Genomic DNA, 26,926 nt, shown 5'->3' on the forward strand with positions numbered 1-26,926 from the left:
AGTCCGGAAAAAATGCCAGGTCTGTGTGAATGAACAAGGAGCTCCTGCCAAAAACTTACATACAAAAAGGAAGCATAGAGAGATGGGAAGCAAGGACAGGTAACCTGGGAGGAATGCAGAGACACTGTCTGATCTGATAATCCATTCCCATCTTTCCTGTAGGTCCCCTTTAAGTATTGGAAGGCCATTCTAAAGTCTCCCTAGAGCCCTCTCTTCTCCAGGCTGAACAGCCACAACTCTGTCAGCCTATATTCATAGGAGAAGTGCTCCAGTCATTTCAACCTGCTCTAGGTGTCTGCTTGAGCAAGGGGGTTGGACCAGAAAACCTCCATAGGTCCCTGCCAGCCTCAGCCATTCTGTGATTCCGTGATCTTCATGTAATAGATTTTCTAAGTTTAGTCAAGTAGAAGGCTATGCTTCAGTACATCTTGTTTACTAGTATAACATATTTATATCCACAAAATAAATTTTGACCACAGCATTTAAAAAAGACATATTTCTTCTGTGTCATAAATACACTCATCGTAGGTTCTTCATCATAATGTAAATATTTCCTTAGGATAAAACATTCATATGCTGGAGTGAAACCTCAAAGATTGATTGAAATCGAGTAAAGAATTTCCCCCTAATCTTTTTCTACTGTTTTACCTTTAATAGGTCTCACCTGCAGCTCTGTTTTTCTGTGATAATTTGTTTTTATCCGATAAAAAGTTCGGTGATCTCTTCCCATGTGAACAATATATTCTACTCTTCTATGATCAGAATCAGATTCTTTTGGATAACATGAGTATTCAGTCATTTTATTCCAATACAACTGTAAAATTTTTTGTTAGCTTTTGCCAGGAAGCCAGTTATCATAATGGGAAATAAATTAGTATTAATCCATGCAAGAGATAAAATTGAGTAACAGTACTTGGGAGCCTCACTGTATTGTCCCATCTAATCTTGTTAGGGCTGGCTCACCACTGCTGACCAGAAAGTCATTCAGTGCCTGTGCCCTTCCAGCTTTTTATATTCCTGCTTTGGCTGCTAACAAAATGCAGGAATTCATTATAACCGGTGGTTTTCCTGTACCTGTTGACAGGGAACAAGTATCAGAACTTCCGCTTATTTAAGTGCTTGTTTACTTTAGCACTGATGACTTTTGATCTGATTGGATTTCAAGTAACCACCAAAGAGCAAGATGTGATACAACATTAATATTTCAAATGTATCTTACATTTCTGAGATTGTAAAAAAAAAAAAAAAAAAAATACACATCCATCTACACAAATGATTATTCTCTTTAATTGTAAGATTTTTTTCACAAACAGAAGAAAGGTTGGTAAAGGCCCACTTATTCTTCAGAAAACAATAAGCACTACTTAATCTTTCCAATAATTTAATTTTTATAATGCAGAAAGCTCTTAAAAACATTTTTGTGGTCAGCCTCTAATTTCCTTTACTTGCTTGTGAAACTCCTAGAGCAAGAAGTTTCACAGGAGAAAAAAGCTGACAAGTGTGTTCTGTGAGAAATTAATACAAAATACTATTTACCTTCTGATCACTGAAAATATGCTCAGCATTTCATTCAAACGTCAGAGCTCAGCTGGAAAACAAAACTTCCATACACACTAGTTTACTGTTAGCTGAGTGTCTCCGCTCTGATTTAAGCCAAAGAAATCTCATGGCTCAGCTATTCTTTATAGTAGTCCATTTCAGTGTCAATGATTTTATAGAACCTCTGTAACTATTGGAAGTTATGCTTAAAATACATATTTCTGTAGGACTGTTTTAACATATCTAGCACAATTATTTCTAAGAGCTTCTGAAAATCTGAAATATCTAAACATCTGAAAATAATTCATCACTCACAGTATTGCAGGTGAAACAGTGGGGAACTACGGCAGCCCATGCAGACAGCTATTTAGAAAACTTGCCTATTAAATGATTCCTCTTTTGTCCAGTTAGAGTTCTCTTATGCATTATGAAGAAGTTATATGTGTATTTTTAAAATAAGTTTTCACTTATCTGAGTAACACTCAGATGCTGTTATCGCAAGTGCAACATAAAAGTGGCTCAAGAAAAAAAAAAAAAAGATTTTTTTTCCTAAAATAAATCACTTGTTATTGCAACTTCTTACCAGCAACAAGAAAAATAGAACATAAAAAAAAAAAAAACTTGCTAGCATCACTTAATATTAACTGCTGTTAATGGCACTATACACATTTTGTGTTTAGGCCCACACTTTACATTTTAGAAAATAAAAATATTTACACAATTAAATGCATGCATTTAAAAACAACACAAAGTTTCTGATCCATTAAAAAATATTCTGTCAATTTGCCTCAAAAGCATATTTTCTGCTAAAAACCTATATTTGAAATTTTTCAGGTGTTAAAGCATATGCTGTGAATATCATATCATTGCCATTATCCACTTTATGTGCATTAATATTGCAAGCCTTTTATAAATACATCCAGTATTTGATTTTGCAGTTCATTAATGAGATCTTGCCAAGCATCAGAAAAGTGTGGATTTGTTACGTATACCTATAGTGTATATGTGATTCGGCAATTCTCTTTCTTTTTATTCGAGCAAGAACCTTAAGTTGCCTCAGGAGAAGAGTATATGTGTAAAGCATTATTTTTTTATTAGGGTTATCTCAGGAAAGTCCATTTTCCATTTGTTTGTGTTTAATGTTTCTCTCTCTAAATTATGCAATGGTCACCTGTTTCTCTTCTTCCGATGTTCTCTGCTGGAATTTTCTGATTCACTGCCACTACTGGTGTTACAACGAGATCGCGATCTGGAGAGGAGAAAAGCAAGATTTAAAGATCAATTTATCCACTGACATGTCAGAAGCACCAACATTCTCAACAAGGAATGGACAACACTGAAAAAATTATTAGGAAAATAAGAATTACAGGAGTCTACAGGGCTTGTCTACACCTGAGAGTCATAGTATCTTTTTCTCATTAGTTGATCAGAAATAACTGCTTCAAAGGTAGTACACCCAGAATGCAGTGACAGGTGAGTGTTCCTTTCCTTTTAACTCATTGCACTGTATTTTTAAAAATTATTTTATCTCTCAGTATTCTCTGTGTATGTGCCACAGTAAAATGTTTCTAAAAAATAGCTTCTAAAAAGCTCAAATAATTTTCTGAGTTTGGTGGTCTGGATGAAACACCACTAACACTGAGTTTCTTGCAGATCTTTATAGATACTAAAAGGCTGAAGTGCACAGAGTGGCAGGTGTGTGTATCGGCACAGCCTTGAGATGACCGCAAGCACAGCTACAAAGATGATGCACCATGTGAGGAAAAAAGAAGTATAGCAGTTACTTCAGCAGTTACCTCTGACTGCGGAGCTTCAAATGGTAAGGTGACATTTATGGCTCTGATTATTTACTGCTGAAAAAGACTGGTGTAACAGGCCGATACAAAAGTAGACAGGTAAGACTGAGAGCTGAGCTTCAAGAAGAAAATAGGGATGCACCTTCCTGCAGGCAAGTTCCTCTCAGTACTGAGAAGTGATCAGCGCCTACTACCTGAAACTTTTAAATCCTGATTGCCACTGATCAAGATTTTGGAGCAGACAAACCAGCTGTCAGGGCCTTGGTCCTAGAAACTAGGACTCTATTACCATACCACTGGGCTTGATCCTAAAAAATGGCACTCTCATCAAAACCTTTGGACCATTCTTTAGTGTCGTGATGCTCTCAGCTTCTCAAGAAAGACACGTTTCTCTGTGATATTAATGGGAAAAGTTTACCAATATTAATGCAGAAAAATGTTACCCTGAAGGAAGGAAAGATTAAAAGACAGTGTCCAAAAGATACTGGCTCAAGAACATTTAGACAGTTCAGAGAGCAACATATGCACTAGAACTGCAGCAGACCTTACGTACCCAGAAGTACACCTTTCTCTTCCCCTCCAAACCACCCCAAATTTTATCAGATATCTTATAGCATCTAATCTTGACTTTCAACATATAGCATCTGATCTTGACTCTCAACATCAACATGAGAGCAATACTTTTTTTAAAAAAAAAAAACACCTTCCTGGTCAGAGCAACACTGTTCTTTCACATTTCAAGTATTTCCTTGCTCTGATTTAAACAATTTATCCTAAAAAGTTTCAAGGAGAAAAAAAAAAAAAAAAAAAGCATAGGAGGAGAATTGCAAGATAAAACACCCTATTTGCTCAAAATCAAGATAAACATTTCTCTTTTCAGGAATGAAAATCTGATCCACTTTTTGGGTACTGCACATCAAATTACCTTGTGTTCCCTGTCAAGAAAGCACTTGCAAAGACAGCAGGACTGCTGAGCTGCCAGCTGAGTGGTAGCTTATTCATGCTAGCTGTCAGAATACTGTCTTTCACTGCATATCAGCTTCTACTGAAGTGAATAAAATACTTTTTTTTTAATGATGATTTACTAACTCGGGTGCAGGAACACAAGCTAATCTTGATCTCTAACAATTACAAAGCAAGTTCCATGATTTTTCTCGTGGTTGTGCAACATATTTGATATTTTTAAGGGTGGTATACATGCATGGTCTGACATGTGGATCAAGAAAGAGGGAATAATCAGTTACACAAGAGAGGCAGAACATACACAGCCCAGCAGGGGACTTAGGGATAGGATTGCTATTTCAGAGAAACAATTGACAGAGAGGGCTCATATTCTGGTGCAGTCCTTTTCTGATTAAAACGTGAGGAGGGTAGTCAAACTGTGCGAAAGTTGAGAATGTCTATTCCCATACACAATAACAAATCTGTACATTTGTCATGTACAGCCTTCAGGAAGAGGTCCCTTCTAAGTAATGGGGTTCCCACAAGAGGTGCCCAACTAAATCCTCTCTGCATTATGTTCTGGACCTCCACCATGGGTGTATCACTGACAGACTGAAATGGTTACATCCTTCAAAAAATAATCTGTTATCTCAGGTGCAAAGTACATAAGCTCTTTCCCTGACTTCCTGTGATTGTCCCTGAGATGTTTATGTCTCTGCCAGAGCTCCTTTCCCATGCTGGAGTGGTGAATCAGATCCTGGGAGTGCCTCCTCTCTTTCACAGTCTTCAAGAGACTCAGACACCAAAATGTACTGCACTGTGTCCCTTTTCCAACAGCCAGGACAGGAATGTAGGAGCAAGGAGAAGTGCAGCACAGAATCAAAGCAGGCAGATATGGTACTGGAGAACTTCAGATGCAAAATATCTGACAAAAGCTGAAGTTATGGAAGGGCAGTTATGACTTTGCACCAGCATTCTATTTGGAAGTGTGACATCCAGACACAATTGCACAGGAAAAGAAGTGAAGTATAACAAAAAAAGTCAGCAAAAATATGTAAAACACGCTGAGAAGACTGTATGGAGTTTAAGCAAAAGGGATATGCCTCTGTATCCACTTTTTGCAGGGCGATTAATCTCAAATGACAATACACTTGCTTTCAAAACAGATGAATTAAGTGGACTGGGAGGCTAGAGAACTCAAAAACTGCAGATGCAAAGTCCAAGAGCTCAGACTTCTGCAATTGACTTTCAAGCTGCAGACAAGCCTTTACTAAAGTTCCACAAACTATTTCTATTATGGTAACAAGTAACAATGTGCAAGGTAGCTTGTAGGAATCTGTGCTGTGATTAAGTTATGTTACAAAGCATTGGAAAGAAAAACGTAAATGAATGGAACACAATAAGCATTTTAAACTTTCTAGAGGATGAAGGACAATGAAGGAAGGGAGGGGTTACAGGGAACTAAAATATGATTAGTACTTTTGCTATCATTTCATAACTGCTATAGTTTATATATTTACCTTCTCCTTTGCTTTAACTCTGAATCTTCGCCACAGTTTTGGGTTTTCCTATGATATTAAGGAAGTTTTAATGAAAAACCACTGGGTCACTTAACACAAATACACAGAAGTTCCCACCTTTAGTATGGTATAGGATGTAGAAAAAAGGCACGTGCTTGTTTTAAACTTTTCAGGGCAACTCTACAGTAAGTTTCAAAGGTATGATCCCATTCAAGCTCCCATTACAAAAGCCTGACTTGCAAGGTTAAGCATGGTAAACTGGCCTTTAGAGTTTCCTACTGTTTCCAGCATAGCAAATCCTTATGTTTTCCTCTTAATTCCAGTTAAGAGAGCATAAACAACACAGCTATTGTTATTAAACAGATGAAAAAGGAAAGTGCATGAATAAAACCAAGATTCAGGAAGACATAATTAGGTTAGAATCTACCCACTATTGTCAGTCTTGACAGTCTCACATATGAGATAAGACTTTTAAAAACATTTTGGAGGAGTGGTGGCCCAAGAGAAAACTTGTTATTGGCATAACCACCTGTCTACTTATTAGATAAGCCAAATTGAAATCCCAGATGATAAACTCAAGATGGTTTTGCACTGCACATCTCTATTACTCTGTTTTTACAGAGCCCAACAAGTCCTTCATACAACTAAGCTACGAATGAATCAGAAAATCCATCTCAGGAAACACATTGCTGTCAACATTTACAAGGGCTGAGAAAATCAACATAGCTCTGTTGACTTAAAGGGAGCTACACTGATTTACTTTAACTCAGGCATGAGCTCACTAAGCGTACACGATGGGTGAGTTTCTTCACTGTTCTTCTGGACAGCAAGTGGCAGATAAAAAGTTTGGAGCAGCTCAGAAACCTGTCAGATATAAAAGCTCCTCATCTATCTAGAAGATTTCCTTAAAGATACAGCTGTGTCTTCAAAGACCCTTGTGCAAACCCTGGCTTTGAAAGCCAAACAGTGAATTGCATCAGAGATGTCAGAAGGAAATGTAGCTCCAGGGTGCTGGCTCGTAAGACAGTCCTGGAAGACTGCGAATACAGCTCCGTAGCTATGCTTGTCTATGCTCTGCAGCTGACCAGGGTACCTTAGCTAGCTTAGGTGATGAAAGCAGCCTCTCAGCAGGACCAATCACACAGGTAACATGTAGTCTGTCAAAACTATCACTTCATAATGTGAGCTGTTATTGATTCACATTTTGGACAGACTCCAGGACAGAAAGCACAATATCTCCATCCATTTTATTTCACTTTTCTAAGTTACTCAGTTCAGCATACACCCATTAAAACACACTAAGCAATTCATAGTTACATTTCTACTTGCATGCTCTCTAATGTAAAGTAATTTGGTATCTCCCCCATGTCAGGGGGGTTGGAAATAGATGATCTTTAAGGTACCTTCTAACCCAAACAATTCTGTGATTCTGCAATTCTATGATTCTAATTCACATATGGGACTGTTAAAGCCAGCTTAATGGCTCATTCATTTAATCTTTGTTGCATTTATAGAAAAGCAACACACCTAAAATACTGCTCTGTGACAGAAGCTTATTGTCAGGCAAGCAAGATCCATCAATCCCTTTCTTTACAAAGAGAAAGGGAAAAAGAGCTACAGAAACTGAAAGGATCTTGCAAGTGCAAATTGAGTAATTTCTTGTATTTTCAACATCATTTTCCTGGTATGCGGAACAGCAGGCAAGCAAAAATCTTGATGAAAGATTCCTTTTCAAAAGCAAATCCTATATTCTTGCTCAGTTTTCTTTTGCAGTAATGATTGGCCCCTAGAGCACCCCTTTTCCCAGGACCCAGTAGCCTTTACTGAACATGGAGTGTACAGGAACACAAGCTTTCCGTGATCTAAACTAACAGTGATCAGCCTCAGGGCTCTTACCTCCTCCGGACTGGCTGCCCAGACTCATTCTCACTGCCACCTGATGGGTTCCGCCGCCGAGAGTAAGGAAACTTTGGTGATTTATTGCGGTCACTGGGGGAATTGTACAGCCCACTAGAGTTAAAAAGGAAAAGCAAACAATTGACTTCTAAACTTCCAGGAGAGTTGAGACAGCTAACCCAGATTCAGTCTACAAAAATAATGAGAAGGCTTATGCACTTAGATGCTCACATACCTGTATTCAGCTATATATGTATGTGCAAGAGAGAGTGTGTGCGCACTTTTGTGCATGCTATGTAAATACAGATAGTACTGCTTTCCAGGAATAAGTATTTTACACTGAACACTGAAAACAGAGAACAAGGACTACAGAGCATTGCTATGATAACAGCTCTAAGCTTACAAAATGTAGAACCAAGCATATACATGTTCTTTTAGCATAATAAAATTTTAGTGCTTTAGGATGACTTACACAATCCAGAGCTAGGCATTCAAATGCACTTGTATTCTTTAGGTTTTCTATGGGTGTAAGTCCTAAAACAATTTCCATATCCCAGAATAAGTCTTCACTACAGGGCTAATAGTCTGGACCGTGAATTTTAGCTCCAGCTTTCTGCTGTTCATCCACACGAGCCTCTGCCACTGTTTTGGAGGTGGCTTAAGCTTCATGTAGCCTTAAGTAGCCTGGGTGGGACCCAAGGCTGTTACAGTGCTAGAAGTAGGCTGCTCTGTGGTTCTCAAATTCCTGTATGGATTGTCCTGTTGTGCCTTTCTGCAGAAATGTAAGGAACACTTCCAACAGTTTGTGTTTATGTGTTTGTTTATGTGTGATGGTTTATGCTCCTCTAAGGTGGTCTGTTGATGTAATAGTGGTTCCACAACTTTCTGAACAGCTATGCTAAACTCAACAATACATTTTTACTCATGATTAATGATACTTAACCCTTTTCAGGATAGCTATCTGATAAATATGGTATTCTCACCAAATCCCAGCTAAGGTATTTCTTCCTGCTTTCCTAAAACCCTCCTTCTGCATACTGCTGATTACAGTGCTGCTTTGCACAGTTAAAAGGTTGACACAGTTCATCTCAGTAAGAATGAACTTCGAAGTGGAAAATTATTATTAGAAGCTGCGAAAACCTTTGTGCAATATGCACTACATGCAGTCTGCTTACGTGTCTAAAACAGCATAGTTCTTTACAACAGATGGACTTGCAAAAACTCAGTCCTACCATTCTTTCGCACTTAGGAGTCAAAGCTCCTTTTATCCTGGGAACAATTTAAACTATGAAGCTATACTGTGACAAGCTGACATTGGTTCTTCTTTAAACACCACAAACAAACATTTATTCTAGCAACAAAATATTTACACACTGCTTTGTCCTTACTCTGAAAACACAGTGTTTGCAGTAGGACCAGAGGTCCCGAAAGATGCACCATGTATAGATCTGAACATCATACGAAAGCAGGATTGTACGGGATTACACCAATGTGCAACCTAGTTCAGTGGCCTGTTTCCAACTGTGGCCATAAGCAACCACTTACACGAAGCAAGAAGTTTAACACGTAAGGCAGATCCCCAGTGCTCTCTCAGTACTGCCCTATTCCCGGTTTAGGGGACTGACTGTGCCAGATGTTATACATCTGTCTTCAGCTCTCAGTAGTTTTCTCTTCCATGCACTTGCCCAATTTCTCCCAAGAACCTGTTAACTTTTGGCATTTCTTGCAAAGGAGCACCACAGGTCTCCTACTCACAGAAAAGCGATTACTGTCTTCCTTTCTTGGTGGATTTAAATCACCTTCAGCCAGCTTCATCTGAAGATCCCAAGATCTTACACTGGAAAAATACAATCCCAATCTCTATCCCCTTCCTCTGTAATACTCATGATTTTCTAGATCTCTAGCACAACCCCTGAAATGATCTCTTTTCCAGGCTGAGTAATTCTGGTGTATGCAGTTGCTCCTAGTACAGGTTTCCAGTATAGCCATTCATACTTTTGATAACCCTTGCTGCCCCTTTCAAAGTCTTCTCCTCCTGAGATAAGGACATAGAGCTCCACTAACAATTCATGCAGAAAATATGTAATCCACAAATTTCTCTAATGTCAAAATGCTGTTCTCTTGCATTCTTCACTGTCTCTTTCCTAATAATTGCTAATTGTTTTTCTGACTGCTACTAAGTTGTGTTTTCATGAGGTTATCCATCAAAATCCATAGCACCTCATTTTAATTGGAAATCTAGGATTATTTTTCACTCCCATTAAGCTTGCTTTACAATTACTAACTCAATGTCATCCACCATTTAGTGGGTCATCAAGCAGACTCTAAGGGTCTTCCTGCCATTCTTCACAGACAACTTTCAGTCTCACTATATAAACAATCTGTCCCATCACCAAACCTTCTCACCCCTAATTCCAGGTCTTCGACAAATGCACTCTAAAACAGAGGTCCATGAACAGATCTCTGTGGAAAGCCACTGACGACACCTGTCCACTGACCACTTCCTACTACTCATACACTCATACTTTCCTAGTTTTTAACTGATTATGTATCTATGTCAGGACCTATCTTCTTATTTGCAATACAGACTTACTGTGACCCTGCTAATGCGTTAATATATTATACCAATATCCCTCACCCTATTACCAGGGCATAACATTTACCATTGCACAAAACCTAAGATATCATGTCTTGCCTTACCTCTGCAGGCCATTTTCCTCCCATGGTGCGCTTGTTTTACTTCTTTGGGTTTCTGGACTGTTTTCATTTTTCATCTTTTTAAAGCTAAATAAAAGTACAGATATATTTTTAAAAACCCATTGTGTATATGTCACATCTTCTCTCCCCTCTTAGAAATTCATCTTGGAGGCATACAGCCAGTATAGAGACCCACCCTGACATACAGCTATTTGCCTGATATGTGAAAGAAGGCAAACAACTGCTATATTAAAGAATTTCTCCTAGAAAGGCAGATTGGAAGAAGAAAAAAATGAAGGACTTGAAAATCAGCTCTACAATCCCATAATTACAGCTGCACTGAGTCAGAAAAAGGTCAATCTCATCTCAAAGTGAATGAGAACAGTCGCTTAGGCAAAAAGTCTAACAACAGGGCAAAGATACAACATGCCCTCCCAGTCTTCCACAACATGCATTTAGCAGATTATTGAACCAGAAGATTTATCTGCTTTGTATTTTACATAGCTCTTGATGGAACTTTCTTCCATGGATTTACTTAAGCACCTTTTGAACATTTTTGTATTTTTGGCATGAATCATGCCTGGTAGCAGCACACTGCTTTGTGCAACTCCAACTGTTGCACAAATATTTTATTTTGTCTCAAATCTTCCACTCATTTCAAAAAATCCATCCTGTGTTCCTCACAGTTCCATGTTTATGGAAAGAAAAATAATACCCTGTGAATGATTGTTCCTTAATCACAAACTCCACCTTGTTATTTTTTCATACATCTAATACCTGGCTCATCTCTTATCCCAAAGAAAGCATCATTGTCCGTTTAACCTCTCCCAGTAGAGGAGTCAACACATATCTCTGATTATCCTTATCATGCTTCTGCATCATTTTTAAGATCAGAGTAACAAAGGCATGGGTGATAACTATTGAAAACATGACAGTCCACAGGTTCAGGGAACAGCATGCTCTTCTCATCCCTCCCTCAGTAACTCCTTATGCTGTCTCTTTGCTAGACACTGAGCATAAAGCTGACAACGTGAAAGAGTTGGCTTCACTGACTGCTGCAAGGTGAAGTACCAGGAGAGTCAAGACAGCTTACAAAATAGATGTCAGTATTTGTAACCAGCTGTGTGCTCTAGCTCTCAGTTTCTTCCTTGCTTTCTCACACTGTCAGGTTTTACAACTTCCAGCCCCTTAACGGTCCCAGACAGGACAGCTCACTGCCACTCCAAGCGTTGGAAGATGGCTTCCAGACATAGCATGTTTTTATATGCATCTTCTCCCCAGTGAGCAGTTGTGCTTTTCCTGCAGCATCATCTCTAGAGTTCACTTTCAGCCTGAACAAGCAGTTCACCTGATATAAAACTAAGCCATATTGGTTTCCACTAAGCTCTTCAAGTAGTATTACTGACAGCAACCCACTACAAGCATTAATACCACACATCTTTTCAAAGTGCAACTCGAGCAGCAAAAAAGGCTGTACAGAGGGGCACATAAGCCAGAGTTCTTTGCCCAGAGCAGGTGGTGACAGACACTGCTGTACGAAGGAATCGTGGCTACTTAACTCACTAATCCACTTTTAACCTCAGCCTTTGGTTACTACAGGTCACTGAGTTAAGCATTTAATTCTCACGTAGTGAACCAAATGCAAAGCTACAGTAAGTCAGCAGGAAAAGAAATTAAATTACACTTTAACAGGTAAAATATTTTCTTAATACTGCACCCATTAATCAGTGATTCTTATTTGCACAGAATCTACTCCCAGGCTAAAAAGCACATGCTTATTACAGAGTAAGCTAGTAACTCTGGCAAACATGTTTCTGTCCTGTACTGAAAACAGCAACTGTTTTTGCACACCATAAACTACAGAACAATTCTCAGACTGAAGTTCATTTTAAAGAAATTTGAATTGTGCTTTCAAATCTTATAAAAGAGAAGGAGAAATGATCGTGGTAGTTGAACTCACTGCATTAGTTTCCTACGTCATTACTCATTCAGAGCAGACTTTAGAGTCAGAACTAGAGCATGGCAGCTCTTCAGATACCGGTATTATTGCCAGGAACACAGCTGCAACAGCGACGGAGTTCATTCAAAGTCTGAGAAAATTTTAGAAAAGGCTAGGATCTGATTTTCATGGGAGATTGTCTTGTTTGTTTGTTTGTTTGTTTTTTATGGTTTACCTTGAATTTACACCATTTACACAGAACTGGCCAACTGCGTATCTCAGCAGTGAATGAGACGTTAAACTGTGAAAACTCAGCTCTTAACAGCTGCTGGGTGATGCTTTGTAAGCATGACTGAGAAGTAACGCAAAATCACATAGGATGGAGTAAACAACCAAACTGTAAATGCTTCATACAGGATGTGTGCTGCCTGACAGGCAAACTAAGCTTGGTGGCCCTGAAAGGTGTTTTACATGTGCAGACACAGACATGGAGAAAAATAAATCAATTTCTAAATAGAAAGCATGCAAGAAAAATAACTTCCAATCTTTGTTGTAGTGGTTGTTTAGACGTGACTAACACTGTTTAAAAACATGAGTCAGTGAGAATCTGCCCAAGAACTGCTTTTAAACTGCCATGTTAAGAAACTAAACCTAGACCCTTTGAAGCTGCAATGGTGAGAGTCCCTGCTCTGCAACTTGCCTATCCCTTTTGTTTTAATAATTCACTGAGGAAAAAAAAAAATGTATATATAGCATTGGGAACACAAACTGTAGTTAAGAGCCCCTGCTTCTCAATACTTACTCTTATCCCACAATGCAAAGATGAACCTCTTCCTTTGTACTTGTCTCTCTACTAACAGCTTCTACTTCAGCTGGATGGAGTGGCAAAATCATAAATGTTCTTTCAACCCTGAGTAGTATTATTTCATAGGGACAAGAGCATTGGATTCAGATTCCCTCAAACTGAGGAAGCAATTAAACTCAGCTCTTCTCTTCTGGGGCAACAGTTTAGAATATTAGGCAATGGGAAATACCATCCACCAAGTATTTGCAGTAAATCTTTTGACCCTCCTTCAGAAGCCAATGGAGATACTTAGCATGTAAAGACCTCAGCTGCAACAGAGTGATACAGTCAGAGTTTCTCAGCTTGAAAAAAAAAAAAAAAAAGCTGTCAGGGTTACTGGGCATGCAGAGACAGACATCTAGGCAACTAAGCAAAAAATGTTAGGTGCTGAGTTTTTGACTCATTGTTTTGTCAAATCACCCTTTTCTGATTTGTCCATCCAACTTCCACCTATAAGTAAGGGTGGGAACATAAATCCCTTCCTGAATCTGAGCCTCATCTCCTTCTCTCAAATATGCCTAATAACCAGAGATGTGTGCTTCAGCACTGGTAATTAAACACAGCAGACCATACAAGTCCAGAGGAGCCCTGGCAAGCTTGTTACTGCTGAGGACCAAGCACAAACATCTACTAGTTTTGTACTCCTGGCAAGCACAAACATCTACTAGTTTTGTACTCCTGGATTTACCAGTGCAATGAGTAATGGATAGCAGGGTGAAGAGCACTGCTGGAAGAGGCTTTTCCCAGCTCTTCCCTGCCCACACATCACAAGCTGCGCTTCCTCTGCACTCAAGAGGACAGAGCAGGGCAGAGACATGAAGGACTTCATGCCTATCCTGACCAGTGCCCCTTGTGCCAAAATCTGTTTTTTCAGGTTTAAAATGGAGACTGTCTTCCTATTAACATGCCCTGATTTGTGGGTTTCTGAACTCCACGTCACCTGGAACCTCTGCTCCAGTGCAGCAGAAGACTGGGGCTTGCTGAAATGAATTACCTCTGTTAGCTTTGTCAGCAGAAGATCAGAGAGTCCTAAATCTTAAGGTCAGGAAAAGCTGCAATTAATGATTACTAAATGTGTTGCTCTGTCCAATGCAATAAACAGGCTCTTAAAAGCTGGAAGGGAACTGCTGGTCTACCTACCTTTTCACTGGGGAAGGTGCAATGATTTTTGTAGTTCCTTCATTATCCCCATTTGTTGCAATCTGGTTCATGCTGCTGGATCCTGAAAAAAGAAAATACAGGATAGCCCCCTTAGCAGATTTGTTGGCACATCTATTCAGCCTAATCACGTCCTGAACCCAGTGTGGTATGTGAGATAAAATAATACACAAGACATCTGGTGCATGTTGTACTTGCTAAGGGCGTATAAGGATCACACTTTTTGTGTCTTATCATTTTTTCTAGTTTCAGCACATCACAAGGAAGTTCAACGTGGGGGACATTCATCCACGTGAGAGAGGGGAATTAGCTGCTGTTGTTCCCACAGGGATACTGTGCTACTGCAACCAGGAGGGAGTTTCCTGCTCTCTCACTAATGAGAAGAAAGGTATGAGGAGAATATAAGGTAACTAGGTATGGTCTGCACTATGAAAAAGCTTGGCAATCTCCTGTGTGGTTACTGTGGCCTCTAAAACAATTGTTAGATTAGATGGTAAAGCAAGATGAATATGTACATTGCAAGGAACCCTTTGAAATCAATGTAGCAGCACTGTGCACACAACACTAATAAATCCTAAATCATGACCAGGAAAGTAAAAACTGTAAACCAAGGTTTTGAAAACTAATAATGTAAGTATATATAAAGAGAATAAAGAATAACATTTGGACAAGAAACAACTAAGGCTCACTTTCTATGAATAAGAAAAATTTGGCCAGTTTTGTGCCCAATACTGAACACTCTTTGCTCCTGCTCTTTCCACACTGTTGGCAAAGAAGCCTCCACCAGAGCCCTGAAGAAGTAGGATGGACATGCACTTCCCCTCCATGCAAGAGGCTTAAAAGAAACAGACTGCTGTATTTGTAATTTAGGAGCACTGAGGGCCAATCTGGAATATTTCATTCTGAATTAGGGAATCTGGATATTTCATTCTGAATTAAAGACAAAGTGACATGACACAGGTATGATGTACAGATGTATACACCTCAAAACTGCTCTGTTTAGCTTGGTATACAGCACAGGTACATCACGCAACTCTGGTAGAGAATTAACAACAAACAAAAAAAAGATGCATTAATCACCAAGAGGAGTCTGTTTCTGTTAGCACTATATTTTTAGTTTCCATGCTGTGCCATTAATATTAATTTGTAATTTTTCTTCAGTTCAGACGTTGCCTTTCCATCTGACTGGCAGTTTCAGTCATTTCTTACAAAACTGCTACCATCTCCAAAAACAGATGCTAAGTAAAACAACAAAGCAACACCACTAATGACATGCATCAGCTCTGGACTGGACAGTGAGGATGTTCACTGAAGATAACAAAACAGATTGACTGAAATCTGTAAAACTGGTAACAAGGAAATGCTGTATCTTTTCATGCACAAGCAACAGCACCATAGTGTTCTTAATACAGCCGTACAAACTCAGAGCCTTTTGTTTTGCTAAAAACTAAAACATAATGTCTCAAATTAAGCTGTGGCTCAATTTTACTTTATCAGCTTTCTCCACATCTCAGAGAAAGAATTTTTCCATGACACGTCACAACTTCCCATACCTCCCTTTTAACATACAAAGTCTCTGCACTCCCCTCTACTTCAGCACAGACACTTGAGGTATCCAAAGGCATCTTGTCAGGCCATCAATTGCATCTCCAGAAGGGTGTGGGCCTCCTACATATCAAATCTGTCAGTCTTCTGCAGATTTCTCATACGCTGCAGAGGGCCACGGGGGGCATTAGTCACCTTTGATCAGGGAACTCAGCCAAGCCCTTATTTGTCTGACATTTATGGATTTTAATGATTTAGTTTACTCCTTCCCCTACTTAGTTTTTCAGAATAGTGCCTGGCAGGGAAGGGGAGCAGCCTGGGTCCTGTCTTGTACATCATTTGCTCCTCTGAGGCACTTTTTATTTTTTATGCCAATGTAAGGACTAGCAAGAATTTGGAATATTCTAAGAAGGAAATACAGAATGGGAACAAATTCACATACAGAACAGAAAGTAAAGTTTTGGGAGCCTGAATGAATCCTCTGTTTTATTCAGGACAAGACAGCCAGCTCTGCAGACTGTCTGAAGCACTATAAATCTGCCTATACAATTGTCTCATGTTTTCAAGAATGATGCAATAGCTACAGTTTCATTATGACCTGCTTGGTAAAATGACAGAATTACTGAATGAAAAATTAACGGGTTGAGAAACCCCAAACTTCCATGAATGAATGTGGATGAGAAAATGGTCAGAAAAAAGAAAAAAAAAAAGTCCCATCTTCATTAAGAAAAAAAAAAAAAAAAAAAGACTGCTACAAAAATTCTTCCTGAGACCTAAAAATGCCTAGGGTCAAAAAATCACATTAAAAGAAAGATGACAGCCCATAGGAATAAGAGGCAGAAATTTCCCACCTTTAAGGAAGATACTGGTAGTGAAAAGAAAATGGAGAGGGTTGAAGTGTTAAACAACAAGGATATCTCAGGGTTTCTGACTTTTTTTTTCATGGATATACATATAGCTTGCCTTTCCTAGGCCATCAAATTTATGAAAAATATATTAATAATAAAAAAAAAAACACAACACTATGACATCTTTACTAATGGAAGTATTGACATCAGCAAAGCCACTGCTTTTCCAAACAAAGGAAATGATTTCAGTAATTCAGATGCTGCTGCATAAGTGAGGTAGCTTCCTATTAAGCCCCTCAGAGTGCTCATTACTTGATGGAACGACAAGAGCTCATGCTCCAAAACATGTCAAAGCAATGAAACAAGTTCCAGAAAAAGAGCCAGGGGCCAGTTGCTCCAGACCTGATCCTTTGCTGTATTTGGCAATAACCTAATTATTCACCAGACAGCCCAGCCACCTCTGAGTGTCAGAAGATGGGATTATGCGATGCAGTCAGTCCACCCTACTGCAGAAAGTCTGATACCTCTGCAGCTCCATGGGCTCCCTGCATGAACACTGGTGCTGCAGAGTCTATGCAGGGTACATCAGTTTTCAGAGCAGCCAGCTCTGAAAAAAAGCACCAGCTCCTTCTCACTGCTGAGTTTCCTGGTTACCACTGTACTTATTTAACAAGTACCTAGCTGAGGGAAGAACAGAGAAACGACACCATACCAGCAGCTATCACAGAGGCAGAATCCAGACAGAAATACAAAATAACTCTCTTCTACTGAGAGAAGCCCTCATTGAGCCACATTGGACTGACTCCACTGTTGCCCTTTAGGACAATAGTAGCTTTTGTTTGCTTCTTCTAAAAAACAAACTTTTGCTGTACGATTCTTTTGTACAAATAACCAGCTTAACTGGGAGGAAAGCCTTCCGTCCACACTTAGAAAAGTAACTTGAAGTATGTTCCACCTCATGTGTCTTTTACTACTGTCACAGTACCGTTCTCCCAACATATATCTCTGTATCACACAGTATGGCTATTCTAAAAGAACAGACTCCAGAAAAATTGACCAAACACTAACCCCATTACAGTGTCTTATCTATATTACTGTTTCTTACATGCCAAGGTAATAGGCCTCTCAAAATACCTTAGAAAACCAGAAATCTTCAACTTGTAGCAGGTTTTTTGGGTTGATTGCCTTTTGTGAGGTAAGTTACTGTCAGCGTTCACTGAACTGAATTTTTCCATAAACATGAATGCATGCTTTGATTAAATTTACAGCAAGGTTAACGTTGATTTGTGCATTCAAATCTAAATAGACTACTAGATTTTAAAAACTCAGAAGCCCAAAATCTTAGGAGCCTGGTGAGCTAATTAAGTCATGCCTGTTTCTTATCAACTAAAGCAATTTCATTGACATTATCTGAAAGCAGTGTTTGTATTTAAATCTATTAATGAGGGCAGAAGATAGTGTGATCAAAAGGAAACCATGAAGTAAGAGTTCATGCTTTGCACTGTATGTTACTAAGAGCTTACAAAAATGAATGGACTTCAAATGTCCACACTCACTTAGCTTGTCCTGTGATAATGGTTTTTTTTCCAAAGTAATTTCCATACCTGTCATCTCATTTCTGCTGAGACTGCCATATCTTGAAATACAGCAGTGGTCACATCCATCCTTTTAGAAAATCTGTTATTTCAAATAACCTTTAAAGTCTAAAGCTCAAAGTAAATAACTAAATAGATACAATTAACCCAATAATCAGTTTGTAAAAGTTAGCTTTCAAACCCAATCTCACAGTTTTCTGGGAAAAGACTGGCGATTTTGAATGCCCCAATCCAACAGCTCTATCTGCCATCACTGAGGTGCATGCAAAGAAGGATAATGACAGCTATCTGTGATATTCCGTAGGTCAGTCAATGCAGGGATTGTGAACACCTGGGTGCTATAGTTTAGAGACTATAAGAATACATGCAATATTGTAATTGTAATACTTGCTCCTGATTCTCCACCTGGCTTATAAATCAGAGTGCCAGGGTTTACTTTATAGTGGTTATACAACTACACAGCGTGCAAGGCATTGGCAAATCAACTCCTCAGCTAGCAAAAAACAAGAAGCCCTAAGCAATGTGTTTTCCAGGACTGAATAAACTCAGACCCATGGCAACAGGTCTGGCCACATCAATGTTTGTCCAGAGAGAACGTTCCTGAGGAACTTCTCGAGTGCAGCCTTCAGTTGAAAGAATAATGAACTCTTTCATCGAGCAACCCATACCCATTATTGCGAAAGCTGAATATTATCAGTCTTGCCATAAGAGGGTAAGGCAGAACAATAAGTGATCCTGTTCCACTGTTTGAGTTTATGATTTGCAACCAGAACAAAATGTGACTGTAACTCTCTCTCAGCTGAAACTGGGAGAATAAACGAACTAAACAAGCTATGCATGCCTCAAGTTCAAGGCTTCCCAAAACAAAACAAAACACCTTTCTCCACTTGAGCACCCACTTGAAAAACAACCTAAGCATACACAAAGGAAAAAAATGCACTAATATAAAAACACTGATTGCACAGTCTGTGAAGTTTCCTGGACTGGTCTTTCCACTAATTCTAGCATAGCTGAGATATGGTATGAGTTAAGCAAGTGATAAAATGCAGTTTACTGGAATTTAAGCAACTGTAATCTGGATTCTAGAAAAATAATCTGCCATACTAAAGCCAAACTGTCTATACATCCTATCCTATCGAGGGAATCACTCAATGGCTGTGGCTATTATACAAGAAAGCTAGTTTCTCTCCCTTCACAGTATTATGTCCTTTAATTGCTCTCCTAAAGCACACTAACTGCAAACAAATATATATGTATATATTTTTTCTATCATTGTCTTGGTACCTACTCCAACTTTTAACCCACAGTTCACCAAGTGTCTGCAGCCCTAATGACTTTAGCACATTTTAATGGACCTACAAGACAAGAAAACATTTGGTCACTCATTACCACAAATTATAGCTAACCTCTACATTCAAGTGACAAAAAAAAAAAAAAAAGAATGCATACTAGGCAACTGGGCAACTGGTAACACCAGAACATGTATAAAAAATAAAGGAACAACAAAAAAATTAATGAGATATTGGAGGTTAGAGACTTTAGTACTTCACACTGACCTCTACAACCTCTACAGCAGCAGCAGCAATGTAGATGGCACGTGCTACAGACATGAATTTGTATCTAGTGGTTGACCTAATTGTCCAAAAACACAGATGACGCTGGGTCTGTGACAGAACAACTAATTAAACTGGCTGCAGAAAGAGAAGCATTTGTTTCATGTGCTTAACTTTGCAATCTTAAGAAAAGGAAGAAAAGTAAAGAAAGTGAGGCAAGACGCTGAACTTGGAGAAGGCAAGAAGGAAGTTACAAATAGTAACTATTTGTAAGCTGTTATTGGGCTCCAGGTTTGTGAGAGGGTAGAATAAATGGAACTCTGCTGTTCATTACAAAAAGATAAATTATAAGCTATGTTCAGCTGGATGGTAATTTATGTGGCATTTGCAGAAAACACCTTAAGAAATATCCAGCAGATGTAAACTAAAATCACATGGTTTAAAATGTTGAACAAGGCATATTTAATCTTATTACACCATACTAGAAGCAAAATTAAGAAAAAAGGACAAGCCATCGATGAGATCCACTGACATGATCCCATTATGTGAAAGGAAAATTTATTTTAAGATGTAACATCATATTATTCTCTAAAAATTTGCCTGACTGAAGTGTTTTTAACTGTTTTTAACTGACGTGTTTTAAGTGTTTAAGACTGCTTACTTCGGCAGTCACATTTTCTTGATAAAAAAATATTTTGTAAAAGTAAAATACATATTGGGTTAGTATTTTTCACCTAATGTTGCTTAAAATCTATCAAATAGACCTGATTCCCTGAGTGAAATGGACTCAATACTGCTGTGTCAAAGATCCAGTTTAGGGGGAAAAGGGTGCATTTATCCTGGTGACACGCAAGAGACTGCCATATGGAGTCTGTCACATGGAGGAGAAATGACATTAACTTTCCTTCAGTGTCTGAAAATGCATTTAAATGGACAAAGAGAACTAGCGGTTTATCAGCATGAATACCCAGATACAAAATAAAAAAATTAAGACTCAAAATAGATTCATTGACAGAGAAGGATAGATTTTGAATAATACAGCTCTCTTCCTTTAGCTCGTGTATAATGTGGGAAATGAATCAAATTCATTTAATTTAAAAATCTTTTGAGGTAATAAACCTACATCAGTGGAGAGCAACTGCACATTTGAAACACTTGGGTTATCAATTAAGCCACATTAAAAGCAAAACAACAAGATTGGGGGGATAGAAATTACACAAATACTTATGAATAAGATGGTTAAAAAAAAAAACAATCTTTTTTTAAATCTTCAAAGTAAGACAAAGTATTTAAATACGCCAAAGCAAGCAGGCATTGCCTGGGGAACTCTGAATCACATTACAAGAGCAGAGCAGGTCACAGGAAGGTTTCTGGTTTCCTCATAGTTCCAATTAAAGACACTGAAACCACCAACAAGCACAACACACTCATCCTTACAGCAATACTGACTGACATTCACTGCCTGTGCTAAGGCAAACATTATTTTTAACTAAGGGCTGAGTTTCAGCTGACAAGTTTACCCCTGAATAGCCACACAATTTTCTGCACAGCTGAACAGGGGAATAACAAGGTGGGAAATGCCATTAATCTTGAAACACCACTCCAAGAATGGGATAGCCCCGCTGAACAAAAGTCTAAGTCACTAGGTTCAAGGCTGAACAGCATCTATGAGACAAGTCATAGATGAGCCACAGAACATCCTGAGCTGGAAGAGACCCACAAGGATCATCAAGTCCAACTACTGGCTCCACACAGGACTATCTAAAAATTAAACCATACATCTAGGCAATCATTGACAAAAAGATGCCAAAATCTGAAAGCAAAACAGTTATTTTCTTACTCTTAAAAAACAAACAAACAAAACTGTTGTGAGCTGCTTATATTTTCCAAGGGCAAAAACTGTAGTTACACTACATTTCAATACCCACTGCAGCTAAAAGGCAGGACACACTGGCTTCATTTTTCAGTCAAAAGATGGCATCCAGAACAAACATTGGACACCTCTAGATGTATATACCTGACCTCTTTTTAAAATCCAGACCTCGCAAAAGTATGTCATGGTGTACTAACCTATGACGAAAAGAAAGCTTACTTACATTTTAAAAGCCCAGGCAAGTTGTTCCCAACCCCCTAACACACATGCGCATATGTACCCAACTCCATGCATGAGTTCCACTGAAATCTGTATAACTACAGTCAAAACAAAGCTACGCATATGCATGTAGTCACATGTAGAACTGGCACCTGACATTAGGAAAGATTTTTGCCCCTATTACTAGATTTCGGTAAACATTTATTATTTTACATATGACTCTTGTGATTAGCACTTCATTTTCCATGTTTCCTCTAATGCCTACAAAAACTTCCAGCTTCCCCTGGTGTTTTCAGCATGCAGTTGTGAATTTCCAATTCACAAATCTGAAGCATTTTAAAACTGCAGAGGGCATGGCATTAACTTCTACTCCACTTAACATCAAAATAAAGGGATACTGCTCTAGCTTTACTGAACTGGGAAAAGGACGTAGGGGAGTAGCAGCCCGGGTCAAGCAGGTGGAACAATGATATTCCAGCCAAGCCACTTGATTATAAAACTAGAGAGACAGTATTTCTCTGCCCATTTTCAAACTTCCCTAACACACTTTACGTTAGACCTACAAATGCATGTTTTACCATATCTGATCCACAAATCTTTTTTGCTTTTATCCACAAAGTTGGAGTTTTCAGATCTACTTAACATTACATACAAACACTGACCTAAAAGAAGGCAGAATCCATTTTGAGAGATACTCAAGGACACTGCAACAATTTTGATTCACCTTTTGAAAGTGAAATGAACCACAGACCAGGGACAAAGTCTTTCCACAGGCACAGCATAGAAGGACTTACCTGTCTGTTGTGTCCTTTTCGGGTATGTCTTACTGCGACTTCTTTCAATACACTGGTCAGGCCGCGGAAGCTGAACAGAAGGATCTCTGGTCATTTGCAGAGACATCCTGCCACTTGAAAACACAACAAAATCGACTGTGTAAAACACTTGGGGAACTGCTCGAAGAAACAGAGGATCTTTAGGTTGAAAAAAAGTGCATGGTGTTCAGACAGCACATTTTGATAGCTATTCCTTTCTCATTTGCAGCTCTGATACACCTGCAGAGAGTAACACTACCCTGCCTGCAACTCACTTTTGTTTTGAATCATTCATTGGCACAGTCGTCAACAGTTTGTGCCAATCTCTTCTACAAAAGGCACTTACTAGAGGATCTAAGCAAACAAAAAAATGCCAGCTTACTAGGAAGAGGCTAAGATAGCATGACCTTTTGTAACCTCTTATCTCCTAACATACGACTTTCTCATGTAAGTAATCAAATAAATAATAATTTGCTTAGATCCTGAATTCCCTCTGTAAGTTTTTTATCTCAGGAGAACACACAGTTAACATTGCTCTTTTTCAATCAGTAAGGGGCTACTGGCTCTGCCACAGTGGAAGGCCAGTAAAAAGGGTATGGAGAACCCAGTGCAAAAGCAAACTGTAATACAAAACCTGATCCCCTCTTAAAGTAAGGATCTTCCTCAATGCATGATTTTTAAAGTAATGAAATGCGTTATTCTATGCTCATTCTAATGCCTGTCTCCATGTGATTAAGCAGAATAAGGTGTTCATAACAAAAGTTTGAAACAAACACCATATTCCTCCGCAGAACTCCATGCTTGCTACTGGAAATTTACAATATAAAGAAAGTAACAGCATTAACTCCCAGTTGCTGTAACAACTGCAGTTCCATGACTTAGAAGTCATCAGGTATCATGCTACGCTAGCAAGTGCCAAGCAATTATACAGGTGTTATGGATGTAGATTTTCTGAGCTATGTGAATCTACTCCACTAGGATGATTGCATTTTCACCAAAAGCCCCACAGGAGCAGTCAGCACTGCAGAATTATGATCTTCTCAACAGTTGTAAAAGGATTAAAGGACAAAAAAAATAATCTAACATTACATCAAAATAATAGTGCTTTTTGATATTTAATTTCAAGGGTGTTTTTTTCCTCCCAAGTTAGCCATAAAACACTTTCTCTCAAATTTTCAGTTTTGCAGCCACACCAATCTCACAAATTCCAGAAACAGTTTTAACTAAATGTCTGGGGACAACATCTTCTGCTCACACTAACGTCTCCACATATTAAACAACATATTTAACAAAATATCTGATCTTTAGATGGGTTTTTGGTTTTGGTTGTTTTTTTTTTTTTTTTTTTTTTTTTTCCGGGGAAAGCTGTCACCCAATGAGAAGATCAAAAAAAAATGAAAAAGGATAGTATTATGGTCCCCATACACACACCACCCAACCCAATGATGGAATTTTCCTACAAAAGGCAAACAGGGAAGACAATCAGTGTAAAGAAAACATTCTCAAAGCACATACAAAATGGTATTATTGCCACTCCGAATTCCAGAAAGAGTTAATCTGTCAAACTCCACTTGATTATCACATGCATTTTTTAAAAGGGAAAAAAGGAAGACCTATGGAACCACAGGCCAGCCAGTCTCACCTCTGCCCAGTAGACTGATGGAGCAGATCCTCCTGGAAGCTATGCTAAGGCACTTGATAAACAGTTGACTAGTGACTGCCAACATGGCTTCACCAAGGGCAAATTGTGCCTGATTAATCTGGTGGCCCTCTACAATAGACTTAAGCACAAATGGATAAGGGAAGAGAAACTATTGCTGTCTACCTTGACTTATGCAGAGTACTTGATACTGTCCCACACAACATTCTTGTATGTAAAATGGAGAAACATGGATTTCACGGGTGGACCACTTGGTGGATAAGGAATTGGCTGGATGGTCACACTCAAAGAGTTGCGGTCAACAGCTCAGTGTCCAGGTATATACCAGTGATGAGTGGTGTCCCTCAGGGGTAAATACTGGGACCAGCGCTGTTTATCATCTTTGTTGGTGACATGGACAGTGAGATTGAGAGCACTCTCAGCACATTTCCCAATGACCCCAATGTGTGTGGTGCAGTTGACATGCTGGAGAGAAGGGATGCCATCCAGAGGGACCTGGACCGGCTTGAGAGGTGGGCCTGTGTGAACCTCAAGAATTTCACAAAGGCCAAGTGTGTCCTGCACCTAGGCTGGGGCAATTCCAGAGACAGGAGCAATGTGCACTTGCCGGCCGGAAAGCCAACCAGATCCTGGGATGCATCAAAAGAAACATAGCTAGCAGGTAGAAGGAGGTGATTCTCCGCCTCTACTCCACTCTTGTGAGACCCCACCTAGAGTGCTGCGTCCAGCTCTGGGGCACCCAACAAAAGAAGGACATGGGCCTTCTGGAGCAGGTCCACAGGAGGGCCTCAAAGATCATCAGAGGACTGGAGCACCTCTCTTATGAAGACAGGCTGAGAGAGTTGGGGTTGTTCAGACTAAATAAGAAAAGGCTCTGGGGAGATTTTATAATAGCCATCCAATACTTAAACGGGACCTACAGGAAGGCTGTGGAGGGACTCTTGGTCAGGAAGTGTAGTGACAGGACAAGGGGTAATGGATTTAAGCTAAAAGAGGGTAAGTTTAGAATAGACATAAGGAAGAAATTCTTTACTTAGTGAGTGGTGAGAACAGGTTGCCCAAAGAGGTTGTGGATTCCCCATCCCTGGAAGTGTTCAAGGCCAGGCTGGATGGGACTTTAAGCAACCTGGTCTAGTGGAAGGTGTCCCTGCCCATGGCACTGGGGTTGGAACAATATGGTCTTTAAGGTCCCTTCCAACCCAAACCGTGCTATGATTCTATGATCACTATTTATCACTAGCTCTGTGTAATCAATGCGGTGTAAATAGGTGTCACAATCCACATGTACTAGAGCATCCACTCAGGTCAAATGAAAGTCAAACACTGAAGCAAAACAGGGTACACTTCATACTAGATGAGAAAAATATACTTTAAAATGCTCTAGAAAAAATTATCATTATAAACATAGTTGTCAGTAATAATTACCATTTCAGAACTGCAATCCATAGCAATGGAACCAATAAGTTCCATCCTTGGAACTTATTAAAAATATAAAATAAGAAAAAAAATAATAAAATATGTACATTGGCCAAGGAAGAGGAACTTAGACATACCACTGACAGGAATACGTCAAATGTACTAACTGCTTCACAGCATTTTAAAATTCAGAGGAATATCCTGGAAGATACAAAGTTTTCACTTCCCACAGCACACTGCCCTGCTCCAATCTGCCAATATGGTACAAGAGGGGAAACTCATGCTCTCATCCTCGGTACTCTGGCAGAAATTAAGTGGGCTCCTATCCAGTTTCACTGATGGAGCTTTGAAGGTCAGGATCAAACTAGAAATCCCAAAGGCAGTAAAATCATTCCTCTATCATCTAGAAAAAGGAGAAGCTGGGTCATGTCAGACCACACAACAACCTAAATAATTTGGGTTATGATGAAATATGTTGGAGAGGATGGAACAGAAGCACACCAGTGATCCTAGCTGGAAACAGTCCAGAATCAGTCATATGAGCTCAGGCTCAGCACTGGCATAGTCATTTCCCCACCAGCAACACCTTCCCTACAATCAAGATTTTAAATCTAAGAGTAACAGAGAGATGACTCTGAATTCTTATTGACTGAAGACAAGTGTAATAGTGCTACCATTACACACTGCTATTAGTAGCTACCACAGCTACTAACTCCAGTCCAGGAGCTGATAGATTCAGTGAGGGGGATGGTTTTCTTGTTTTCAGAAAATCTTCCCAGCAAGCAGTGACAAAGAGCTGCCTAACAAATAATGATCATCACTCTTACCCATGACGATCCATGTATTTCATGAGTGATGGTGGAAATATAGACAGGAAAGACAGACAGACAGACAAGCCAAAAAATAAACCTAAACAAATCTGCTGTATTTGCAGGTTGTGGAAAACACCTCTAGAATAAATCATTATAGCAAATAGGGCCTTTTCAGCCAGCAGCTTCAAAATAACTATAGAAGATGAAAAACTACCTTTATTCCTAATTGACCCACAGGAAAAACGGAAATGGAAAAAAGAAA

General features: G+C 39.2%; 1 protein-coding gene across 2 annotated transcripts in view; it reads right to left on the bottom strand.

The window, feature by feature from the left end:
• The window catches only part of EPB41L4A (erythrocyte membrane protein band 4.1 like 4A), a 137,130-nt gene that overhangs the window by 17,843 nt on the left and 92,361 nt on the right, over nt 1–26,926 (bottom strand). For both annotated transcript variants that reach the window (XM_035562626.2, XM_050716467.1), the window contains exons 12-17: nt 22,759–22,871; nt 14,314–14,395; nt 10,394–10,477; nt 7,694–7,807; nt 5,798–5,845; nt 2,711–2,788 (exon numbers count right to left, since the gene is read on the bottom strand). In XM_035562626.2, coding sequence (XP_035418519.1) covers nt 2,711–2,788; nt 5,798–5,845; nt 7,694–7,807; nt 10,394–10,477; nt 14,314–14,395; nt 22,759–22,871 — 519 coding nt within the window. The remainder of the gene's footprint in view (nt 1–2,710; nt 2,789–5,797; nt 5,846–7,693; nt 7,808–10,393; nt 10,478–14,313; nt 14,396–22,758; nt 22,872–26,926) is intronic.

The sequence above is a fragment of the Cygnus atratus genome, chromosome Z (assembly GCF_013377495.2).
Source record: "Cygnus atratus isolate AKBS03 ecotype Queensland, Australia chromosome Z, CAtr_DNAZoo_HiC_assembly, whole genome shotgun sequence".
NCBI classification, from domain to species: Eukaryota; Metazoa; Chordata; class Aves; order Anseriformes; family Anatidae; genus Cygnus; species Cygnus atratus.